Raw genomic sequence first — 12,587 nt, forward strand, 5'->3', positions numbered from 1 at the left:
TACTTTTCATCACTCACACAATTGAGTAATAAAAATAATGGTGTTATATACTGTTTATTTAATGCCTGATACCTGAAAGACCTTAGAAATAAAATGGTGAAATCATATTTCAGTTGTTTTTTTGGAAGTTGATATACATGTAAATGATTGTGTGAGATGGATATATGATAGAGGTGCCGGACTCCAGTCCTCGAGGGCCGGATTCCTGAGACTTTTAGATGTCTCCGTGCTCCAACACACCTGACTCAACTGAATGGCTCATTATCATGCTTCTGCAGAGCGTAATGACAACTATATATATATATATATATATAATATATACACATTGCAACAGATAATGTCATCATGGAGGTAGTGATCGGGTGGGTGTGGGGGGGTTCATGTGGATGGTGGCAGAGGGAAAGAAGCTGTTTTTGTGTCTGGAGGTTCTGGTCCTGGTGGACCTAAACCTCCATCCAGAAGGGGGAGATTGAAATAGTTTATGACCAGGGTGGGAGGGGTCAGCCACAATCTTTCCTGCACGCCTCAGAATCCTGGAGGCGTGCAGGCTGGGTTCTTCCTGAAGTCTGCTATCATCTCCACTGTCTTTAAAGCATTGAGCTCCAGGTTGTTCCGGCTGCACCAGGACACCAGTTGGTCTGTCTCCCACCTGTAGTCAGACTCGTCTCCATCAGAGACGAGACCGATGATGGTCGTGTCGTCTGCAAACTTCAGGAGTTTGACCGACTGGTGAGAGGAGGTGCAGCTGTTGGTGTACAGGGAGAAGAGCAGAGGAGAAAGAACACAGCCCTGAGGAGATCCAGTGCTGATGGTCCTGGGAGCAGAGATGGTTTTTCCCAGCTTCACGTGCTGGTTCCTGTCAGACAGGAAGTCTGTGATCCACCTGCAGGTGAAGTCTGGCACGTTGAGCTGGGAAAGCTTGTCCTGAAGGAGAGCTGGGTTTATAGTGTTGAAAGCAGAGCTGAAGTCCACAAACAGGATCCTGGCGTAGGAGCCTGGGGAGTCCAGGTGCTGGTGGATGAAGTGGAGAGCCAGGTTTACAGCATCGTCTACAGACCTGTTGGATCTGTTGGCGAACTGCAGGGGTCCAGGTGGGGGTCGGTGATGTCCTTGATGTGGGAGAGCATGAGGCGTTCAAAGGACTTCATGACCACAGATGTCAGAGCGATGGGGCTGTAGTCATTAAGTCCTGTGATCCTCAGCTTTTTAGGGACAGGATCGATGGTGGAGGCCTTAAAACAGGCTGGTACGGTGCATGTCTCCAGTGAGGTGTTAAAAATGTCTGTGAACACTGGAGACAGCTGATCAGCACAGTGCTTTAAGGTGGAAGGAGAGACAGAGTCCGGTCCACAAGCCTTATGGGGGTTTTGTCTCCTGAAAAGTCTATTTACATCTCTCTCTTTGATGGAGATAGGGGAGAGAGCTTCTGTAAGCAGCTGTGGTGAGACTCTAGCTTTGATGTGTGTCCCATTGTCTGTCGAATCTACAATAGAAGCTATTTAGACTGTTGGCCAGGCAGATGTCGTTAGCAGCAGCAGGGGCTCTGAGCCCCCTCCAGACAGAAGCCGAGTCATTCGCAGAGAACTGATATTGTAGCTTCTCTGAGTACAAACGTTTGGCTTTTTTCACCTCCTTTCCAAACGTGTACTTCGACTCTCTGTACCTGGCTCTGTCTCCACTCCTGAAAGTGACCTCTTTGTCTGCCCTCAGCCCTCTGAGCTTAGCTGTGAACCAGGGTTTGTCATTGTTCTAACTCACCCTGGTCTTTGATGGAATACAGCTGTCCTCACAGAAGCTGATGTAGGACGTCATAGCGTCTGTAAACTCATCCAGGGAACTGTTCGCAGACCTGAAAACATCCCAGTCAGTACAGTCCATACACTCCTGGAGTTTCTCCACTGCTTCACTGGACCACTGTTTAGATTCCTTCACCACAGGTTTACAGAGCTTCAGCCTCTGTCTGTATGAAGGAATCAGGTGGACCATCAAATGGTCCGACAGGCCCAGTGCAGCACGGGAAACGGCGTGATAAGCACTGCTTAGTGTGGTGTAACAGTGATCCAGTGTCTTCTCCTCTCTGGTCAGACATTTAATTAATTGTCTATATTTGGGGAGCTGGTGTGAGAGGTCCCCTTTATTAAAGTCACCAAGCACAATGATAAAAGAGTCCGGGTAGGTCCGCTCCATGCACAGGATCTGGTCGGTGAGTGTGTGCTGTGCCTCGCGCACATCAGCTGACGGTGGGATGTACACACCAACCAGGATGAATGAAGCGAACTCACGGGGAGAATAGAAGGGTTTGCTGTTGATAATAAAGGATTCCAGGTGAGGAGAGCAGTGCTGAAGGATCACTGTCACGCCGTTACACCAGTTGCTGTTCACATAAAAGCAGATTCCTCCACCTTTCCTCTTCCCGGTGAGCTCCGCGTCTCGGTCCGCTCTGTGAAGTTGGATGTCGGCCAACTGCAGCGCAGAGTCCGGCACCGCTCCACACAGCCACGTTTCCGTGAAGCACAGAACAGAAGATGAGGAGAAGTCTCTGTTTCTACCTAACAGCAGCTGGAGTTTGTCCACTTTGTTCCACAGTGAGCGCACGTTTGAGAGGAATATCCCCGGTAACGGTGTGCCTCGGCCGCGCTGGCGTAGGCGCACAAGCGCACCAGCTCTTTTTCCTCTCCTCCGGCGCTTCACTGCGTGAGCAAAGGTGAGCGCACCTTTGAGTAAAATGTCCAGTAAATCCACAAAGGAAGTGATGAAAGTGGGAAATAAATCTTTGGGGATTGTTGCGCTGACGTTCTAGAGCTCTTCTCTGGAATAAGAGCAGCCAGTAGCGGATTTTATGACAAAAACAAGATAAAAAAAAAGTGCGCACCAACACACCACAGCAGCCATCCGCGGCGCCATCTTGGGTTCATGATGAATGAAGAAGCGTTTTGTTTGCGTTACAAGAATTACAAATGTCCTTTGTTCTCTCTTTTGTGTAATACTGCCAAACTGTTGACATGCTAAGCTAACTGTGCTCTGGGTGACTGTTGTTGTTATCCTGTGTAGTAGAGGCATGCGCAGCACACACACACAGACATGACCTGGTGGGCGGGTCTCAGTCATCTCAAAGCAGAAGAGGACAGTGGCTGACTTTATGGCGGACTTTAAGACATTTGCGGACTTCATACTTGCTCAGATCTTATCCACTTCATAATCTGGTTCAGACCAGGTTAGGTGTTCAGCCTAAGTTACCGTGTTGATTAGGCCTCGTAAGAAGTTATCCGGCTTTGTAGTACAGCACACACCCAATAAATCCCGTAAGCTAGCGTGCTAAAAGGAAATCCAGCTTCGTAGTACAGGCCCTAACAGTTCAGATGTTGTAAGTGAACGTCTTCTTCAGTGAGTGCTGGGTTTGATTCTTTGTTTTTCATTTCCTCAGCTCGTCCCACTCTTCAGACCTCAAGTAACATCAGAGACGGACACGCGGTACTTTGATGAAGAGTTCACTGCTCAGACCATCACACTCACCCCTCCAGACAAGTGTACGGTTCCTGACAAATGTTCATGGCAGGGTTGGGGTCAATTACAATTTTTCAGTTACAATTACGTTTTCAATTACCCATGTTCAGTTACAATTCCAGTGACCAGCATTTTTTATTAACATTATCAGCTGTAAAATACACTAATAACAAATATCTATCATCTAATTTATTTTCTATTTATTGGTTACCTTGTTAGGCTTCCTAATCAATGAAAATATTGGTTTTCATATTTTTGGTGTGGGCGTCTGAGGCTTTTTTATGTCCGTCTACCCCTAGATGTATATATTTTTTAAATGGTAAAATGTGGAAAAGCTTGATATGAAACATTTTAATAATTAACTACATACGTGTAGAACTGTACACAGAACTGTAACATGGTTCCCTAGTTTTGCGTTTAATTATGATTGACAATTATAGATTTATATAGCAATTACAATTACAAAGTCACCTATCTGAACTCAATTACAATTTAAATACGTCTACGACAGCAGCAGATTTTTAAAATTATAATTACATCGTAATTGTGATTAATTATCAATCACTCAATTCCAATTATAATTGATCCCAACCTTGGTTCATGGCCTGTCATATTTTCTTCAAATCAAACATGAAGTCATTGTGTGTCTGTGTGTGTCTGTGTGTGTTACAGACAATAATCTGGACTGTGACGACCTCGGTCAGGAACCACACTTCCCCCAGTTTTCCTACTCTGCCAGCATTAGAGAGTGACCAACCTGGCAACACATCTCCACTTGGACAAACGACACACACACAAACTATTCCCCCACTTGATACACAAACCTGAAGGCACCCTGGGCCTTATCATTTTTAACCTTTCAGGATCTCAGTGCCTTCGATCGAAGCCATGGTTTGTTTTTTGGTTTTAAATTTGTGGTTATAAATTACTGCAGTTTTCTCACCTTTGTGTAGTCAGCCATAAGATTCCGTTATGACGACAGACAGGTCTGTACTGGGAGCTGGAGGAAGCTGGGAATGGTTTTGTTGTTGTTGTTGTTTTTTAAAGGTGTGAGCTTGTCTGAAGGTTAGCAGTTGAATCAGAATGTGCCGCTCGTGCATGTGTGCGTTTAGACTTTCCCTGTATACATTACAACAAGAGGATAATCTGATGTAAGCTTATATTAAAGTGGAAAAAGCTGGCTGTTTAATAGAGTAGCTAACTATTAAAAAAGGAACGGTTAGGACAACAAATAATTTAAATGTTTTTTTTTTTTTTTTTCTCACAATCTGATCTATTTGATAGATCTTTCATTGTTGATTTATAGAAACAAATCATGTTGTATACGTTTTCTTTAAGGTCTGACTGTTCCAGATCAGCTACCGTATTTTCCGGAGTATAGAGCACCTCGTTGTATTGGCCGTTTTTCAAGGAATTCAACAAATTTCATGGATAAGTTGCTCCTTCATATAGGTCGCACTCTATTGGCTGATGAAGATCCTCTTTAAACGACTCGGCCAATCAGAACGTGCATGTAAGAAAGGCTGCTACTGCAGTTCAGATTAAGGAACATTCACATGTATTTGATAAGTTTTCATCTACACATGAAGTCACCCCTTCACTGCTCCACGTCTGCGTATCAGTTTATTTACAGCTTTTTATGGTCACTTTTTACACCTTCTGCTCTCTCTTCTTCTTCTTGTTATTATTGTCCACTATTACAAACTGTCTGACATATCTTACATTTTAAAATTGATTGTGTTACCCCCTTCCAACCAGAATCTACTCAGGGTATAATCTGTCCTAGGATATTTAACACCGCAGGTATAATCTGGGCAGGAGTTAATTTGGCCTACTTCCATTCATTAATAATATTTGCTTTTTATTAAAGTCTAAGTACACACTAATTATTTCTACTGAATACATCTATGATTAGGTATTAAGAAGTAATGTAGTTTATTGATCTAGTCCCACACTTCACATTTTAGTTCAAGTATTTAAATGTAGTGTTTTTAGTTGTAAAGTGTCAGTGACTGCCCTCTATGGGTTCAATAACGATATTACAATTGAATTTTGCTATTGTCTGAGATTAGATCAGTGACATCACTAGAGATGTAAAGAGTACTGATATATTCCTACTCAAGTAGAAGTACTGTTACTTGATTTAAAATGTACTCAAATACAAATAAGTCATACATAAAATACTAAAGTACAAGTAAAAAATAGCTCAGTTAAATAGTACTCAAAGTAAAAGTAGTTACTTTCTCCCCCCATGTTTATTATTGGTAATAAATCTTGCTGCATGCAATAAACATCTCATGTATTAACTTAGAAATGAAGAGACCAAATCTTAATTTGTTTTCCACAAAGGCAGCTGTATAAAATAAATGATTTGTCAAAATGTACAATTATTTTTTGAAATGAAAATAACACCAATAAATTAAATAAAAAATTATCAGCCTGAAATAACCATTATTAAATGCTGTTTTGGAACAGTGCATTACGTTTAATCTGATTAGTCGGCTATGATCTGATGCATTTGATTGTTGTCTGGTCTTTTCATTTTTTTAGTTTCACAATATCTGTTGATCATTTTAAAACAAAAAAAGAATAATTTACTCCTTTTGTTGTAGAAATGTAACTAATTACTGTAATTTTTTTAAAATGCAAAATTACTGATTTAGAAATATACTGAAAAAAGTACAGCTACCCATAAAAGCGAATCATTTACAGTAATGTGAGTACATGTAATCAGTTACTTTCACCTCTTACTAACCATCACTGTTGGCCCTGCCCCCTCATTAAAAGATAAGAGGAGGGACTAGTTTGACAATTCCATGGGGAACTGTGCAGTGCTGTGGGGGTGGGGCTGCTGTGACTGGGCGTGTCCCAACTTCTCTAAGAGCCACGCCCATAATCAAGGCGCGTTTTGAATTTCCCTCTAGTGGCAGGTCAGTAAAAACCTGGGGGTGTACTTACACTTTAAGGATACACCGTATTTTAAGTATAGAGAATAAAAACATATGTAACAGATGTAAGACTTCTGCAGTCACTCGCTCCCATGTTCAGACTCCGTCCTGATGGCGTATGAGGCTGTTCTCATCTGTCCTGTGGGAGTGCATCACTTATACTTTTTAAAAAATGGTGCCATATACACCGGAAAAATACATGGTACATGCAATGAAAAATGTTAATAATGTCTGCAATTAAGTACCAATATTTCCTCTTCCTCCTCCTCCATAGAAGTAAATGCTGAATATATGATGGTTTTTAATTCTGTTGACGTGACGATGCAGCAGAATGTGATGATGTATCACTGTTCAAAACAAACTATCATTTTTCACCTGGACTCGTTCCATTAAAATGTCTTCCAAAAGCTTAAACATGATGATGTGGTTTCATTGGAACTACATTATCATGAAAGATGAGCTTTACTGTTTCTGTATTATCCATATGAAGCACAGTAGTGCACCACTGAGTTTACAGCTCAGACCAGTACAGAAAACCAACGACTCAGATGCTTGTTTTATGTGCTCCCCAAGTTCTATGATTTAACTTTTCTTTCATGGTTGACAAAAAAATGTTCAACTAAATTGTTTTTGTTTTCAGATTTTGTTGTTGTGCCATTCTGATGAAACATGCTCTATTACACATTGTTGTGATGTTTCATTATCTGAGTTATTGGTTGTCCTCTTCTATATGTAACCCCAAAATGGGAAGCCAGCCTTAGTTATTAAATAATAATTTTTAGTAATTAAAAATAAACCCTTTGTTCAGTAGGCAGGTGCATGGCTGTTTTATTAGAAACTGATTTGTGCCTCAAGACTTTTGTCCAAATGTGTTCAAAACATTTTTTCATGTAAAAGTAGCCCTGTATAAAGAGGTGATCACAAAGCTCCGTGTTTGGTAAGTTTTTGTTAACGAGACCAGTGGTTGTCAAACTTTTCAGGATGCGACTCCCAATTTATTTTTAATTTTAAAATAAAGGTCTCAGAGAGTGGGGACCCCCACTGTAGCTGTAGGTGGTTGAACACAGACATGTGGAGACAGGACCATCTGTAAGAGGGAATAAAGGGGAGAGATTTTTGGGGTCCATCCATAAAGTCAGTAAAATGATGGTCCATTGTTCTATGAATCTGTGATAACCACGTTTATTTGTTCATCTGAATAATATTCACTGTTATCCAGGAGGATTACAGTGGATATGGGTTAAGTGATTAAAAATGGCAGAAAATCTGGTGAAATTTGATTTTAAAAACCACACAAATCGGTTAAAAGCTGCAAATTAAAGTGGCATAAAATGGACAGAAAAGGTGGTAGAAGTGATTCAAAGTGGCAAAAAATACAGTAGGAGCAATTAGTTTAAACTGGTAAATTATGGGCATAACAAATCGGGAATGTGGTTAAATTGGTTAACAATAAGCATGAATTATAGTTAAAAGTGACAATGATGGGTCAACATATGTGACATTAGGTGGAAAGGGTTTATAAGTGCTGAAAGTGGGAAAAAATACCAAAAAAAGCTTTGAAATGTGATGCAGAAATGGGTGTAATTTAGCAAAAATGCATTGAAAGGAGCTTAAGTATGGTAAGAAAAAGTGATGAAAATAGGTTAAAATATTGATGTAGTTGCAGAAAAAAGGTAAAAAAAAAAAAAAAAAAAAAAGCACAAATGGGCTCAAATTATGCAAAAAAAAAAAAAAAATTCTTATTTTCACAAAGGCGTCTTGCGACCCCTCCTATTATTTCATGACCCCAAGATTGAGAACCCCTGAATACATCTTAGTTTGCCAGAGGGAGAAGATTAAGTTTCTGTCGAACAAACAATGCCGCTGCTGTAAATGGGCGTGGCAGGGTGTTACACCCAAATAGATACGTAATTAGAAGAATAACCTACACTCAGACGTTGCAACACAACCAATTGCCAAGGGCCCCGAGGGACGGCTGACAGTCAATTTCAATGACAAAATAATGTAACTGCTTTGAGACACTGCATCAAATGCCCTACACGGGGCCCTTTGTGAGTAGTCATGAGTTGTTTCTCTATTCTAAGTATGCATACTCCCTACTTGTGAACTCATATATATGGACACGTGGGAACAGACTTGAAGAACGGACTTGCAGACTTCGCATACTTGTTGTTTTGGGACAAAGCAAACTTCCTGACATTGTTGTGTGGAGTATGTGCGCTCCACTGTAGACATCAAAGAAAATATGTATCATTGAATAGATGTCATTGTTGTAAATATTAATTCTTTTGTAAACCAATAAAACAGTTGGTGATAAATAAAAAAAATTCTAAACAGGTTTTATGAACATTTTATGTATAACAACAATAATAAAATAAGGTATTTGAATTCTTAATAATTGCATTTTTAGGTATTGAATTCATAATAAGTGTTAAGAAAAAAAATACTAATAAAAATAAGCTAAAAAACTAATAAATAAATAATTCAGGATATATTTTGGAAATACTTTAGGCCCACAAACAACACGAACAATGTTATTAAAAACATTGATAATAATAATGATAATAAAAAATAATATAAAAGTAATTCTCCATTTTGAACAAGGTTTTTTAATTCAAAATAATTACATGTTTTAGGTAGTGTTGTGTTCAAGACCACACTATCTGAGACCAGAATGCAACGAGACCGAGTCAAGACCAAGACCATAAACTTTTTTTTTTTTAATTAAAAAAATATATATAAATAAATAAAATTATGACAAGGTTCGACAGTTAAATAACATTCTCTCTTTAATTTTAGTTTCTTTTAAATACATTTGACGGAGAAAAAAGGTGCCTGCAAAAAATTAACTAAAATATTAAAACTACTACTGCTACTGATAAATTCACAATTATTGTAGATATTTGAAAACAAGATTTTTATGTCAGCTGAATGTACAGCAAATGTTTAAAAGTATTTCTGCCAAGAAATAACATGGTGAAACTAAATAACACAAACTCCAACAAACCCTGGAACAGTCATGTGACAAATCAATCAACAGTTCTTGTTGAGAAAGATTATTATTATTCTGGATACAGTGGAAACAAAATAGTCATATTTTGAACCTATTTATATTGTAGGGAACATATTATATATAAATATGTAATTGGAGTCTAAATACACAAAAAAACACCACTTTAAAAAGATAATAGACTAATATAAGACCTCTTTACAGTTATTTGGGTCATTCTGTGCTAGTGCAACTTGCGGCGACGACATAATCCAAGATGGTGGCGGCCCGGACTACAGCCGACACTATGTAATAAAAGCCTTAAAAGACATGGATATAATGAAAAGAGTGGATGGACAGAGGCATAAACATGCAGACTTTCACACGGACACACACGGACTTATTAAACACACACGGACCTCGGTAAACGGAACAGGCTTCATCGGCCAGCTGGCACTAGGACCCAGAGGCGGAGTAAATGCGTCTCCGTACTGCATGTACAGGCTGTAATATCACCAGTTTATCATTTTACCAGTTGTTAGAGCTCCTGTATTTACCAGGGAGATAATATTTATTCATGGTGATTGTTTTCCGGAGTTTTACTGGGATTTTTACCGGTGATTAGTTTCAATCCCCCTTCTGCTTCGCGGTCAAAACTGAAACCGTAGCCACACACACGCACACACACGCACACACATGTCACTCAGTCACATTAAGGAAGGTTGTGGTCATTATACGGGGTGGATTAAAGAGTGAATGAAGGATTGTTTTATCCCGTTCTTCTCCTTATTATCACATTATAAAAAAGTTTAAAAATAGCAGGAATTAGTGCTGGTCTCCAACAGTCTTGAGGGAAAATGTTGAGTCCACGACAAGACCGAGTCAAAATGCCTCAGAGTCCAAGATGAGACCGAGACCTTTAAATTTCACTGCAAATTATTTGGTTCTTACCAAGAAAAAAAAACTTAGATTTAGAAGTGTTAGATAATTTGTCTTGTTTTAAGAGTTAATTTCTTATTTTAAGTGTTCAACTTTACACTACAATCTTATATCAAGCAAACCTTGTCTTTTTTGTCTCAAATAGGCAGGGAATCTTAAAATGAGGTAAATAACTGTTAAAATAAGATATATTACATCTTTTACCCAAAGTCTCCTCAAATAAATCTTGTTTTAAGATTCAGTAACAAACTCAACTTGCTTGATTCAAGAGTCACACAAAAAGCATCTGAAAAACAGAGTTTATTTCTCTGACTTCAAGCTGATGATGTTCACAAAACTGGCAAAGCAAACAGAAAACAGGCAAACTGGGTTCACCCAACACAATACATGATGTGTATGGTATGATACACCATACAGTACTTATTGTTCCTCCAGATTATTGTCTGTGGGCAATAATGTCACAAAGACTGTATTTTATTGGAACAAAGGTATTGTCTTTGAAACTAACTGGAAAATAGGAAATGCAGTCAATTAGTTCTTTTACAAATTCTGTAGCCTGGGCAACATTGGGAACTGCCACCTCATATGCCAGCAACTCTGGATTCAGATTCAGTGTTTCATAACGTTGGTACTCAAAAGCAACTAAAGAGGAATCTATCACAAAGATATCTTTTATCAGTCCGAACACTGGGAAAGCACCATCTACAGCTACAATAATCATAGATTTCCCACTTATGTACTTATTTCCATTGAGGATGTACCATTTCACAGAGACAACAGATTGCATGACCTCTATGCCTAAAAAATCTTTGACTTTTCTTTTAACATAATCAACATTTTTGACAGCTGAGACAGGCCCTGATTCTCTTTCACTAGCAAAAATTGGATGCTCAGTGCCTATTTCATTTTGACAACATTCAAGGAACTGATTATGGTTTGCAAGCGATTTACATACATTTTTGAAATTTAACTTGGAAGCCCACTGCTTAAAATAGCTATGCTTAGCTTCAAATCGCATACACATACTTCTTACTAAAGGACCAAAAGATATGATTTGGCTAGGTAGATGGAGCATGTAATGCTGCTTGGGAATGACATTGGATTCAGAAAAAAGTTCTTTGAACTGATGCAGATGTTGCTCAATCATGTGCCTGAGCCGCAATACAGTTTCTAATGAAATAACAGGAGCAAGGATAATTTGAACAATCTGAATTAATTTGAAAATAAATTTGACATACTCACTGTCCATATCATTCAAAATGAAAGGTAGTATTTTCAAAAGTATTAACATTTGTCCACATGACTGTTTTATTTTATTGTCATTAGCAGCTAAAGTGCTGACACTAATAGGACATGGCTTATCTCGTATATCTAGAGGTGAGTAAGGAAAAGTTATAATAGCTGAGTTAATCTCATCTAATTCTATCTGTCCTGACAGAATCAGGTTTTTTAACACAAGCTTTATTTCCATTGGTGCAACACCTTCAAAAATTACATGCATTATATCCTGTGGAGTTTGTTTGATCAGGTCAAATGCTGGAAAATCAACTAGCCTGCTTCTTCTGTTAATCCCGTAAGTGGTTTTGAGGGATGCTTTCAATGGTTCTGTGCTTGCTTTGTCTATTTCAAGACATTGCCTGATGTGGTTTTCCAAACTTCTTTCAGCAAACTTATTCTCCTCAAAAATACTTTGCATATCATCAAAGGAGCATTCACAATGTCTACATTTGCTATAAGCAAAACCAACACCTTGTTTAAACCCAGCAAGGTCATGTTGGGCAAGTGTATCTCCACATAAGGCTATCACCGCACCAAACAACTCAATTTCACCATTTGGGGTTTCAATCCGAACACCATTGTAAAGAAGTGTCAGATCTTTTAGGATTCTTTTTAGTATAACATCAACACCGCATTGAGAAATATCATTTGCCTTGGCAATAGCAAGGAGTCTTATAGCAGCCAACTTGGACCTAAATTTTGGATCAATATTCCCTAAAGTGTAATAAAACATCAATAATTTATTTGCAGAGGCATGGGGGCCTAAAGGGTTACATATTTCAATTTCATCGGTGTACAATAGTATTTGCAATGCATTTGGCCTTTGAGAATATAAGGGGTGGGATGTAAAAAGGGCTCCATCAGTAAAATCATACAAGAATCCCTCTCTACTTCTTTGTGGTACAGTGGTCAACATTGTGAAGATTCTA

General features: G+C 38.8%; 1 protein-coding gene across 1 annotated transcript in view; it reads left to right on the top strand.

The window, feature by feature from the left end:
- LOC114475524 (RAC-beta serine/threonine-protein kinase-like) overlaps window positions 1-5,602 on the top strand; it is a 31,187-nt gene extending 25,585 nt beyond the window's left edge. Inside the window, exons 13-14 of the mRNA XM_028466410.1 lie at window positions 3,425-3,527; window positions 4,177-5,602. Of these exons, the coding sequence (XP_028322211.1) occupies window positions 3,425-3,527; window positions 4,177-4,256 (183 nt within the window). The 3' untranslated portion in view covers window positions 4,257-5,602. The remainder of the gene's footprint in view (window positions 1-3,424; window positions 3,528-4,176) is intronic.
- The last annotated feature ends 6,985 nt before the right edge of the window (window positions 5,603-12,587 follow it).

Source organism: Gouania willdenowi, chromosome 14 (genome assembly GCF_900634775.1).
Source record: "Gouania willdenowi chromosome 14, fGouWil2.1, whole genome shotgun sequence".
In the NCBI taxonomy this organism is placed as follows: Eukaryota; Metazoa; Chordata; class Actinopteri; order Blenniiformes; family Gobiesocidae; genus Gouania; species Gouania willdenowi.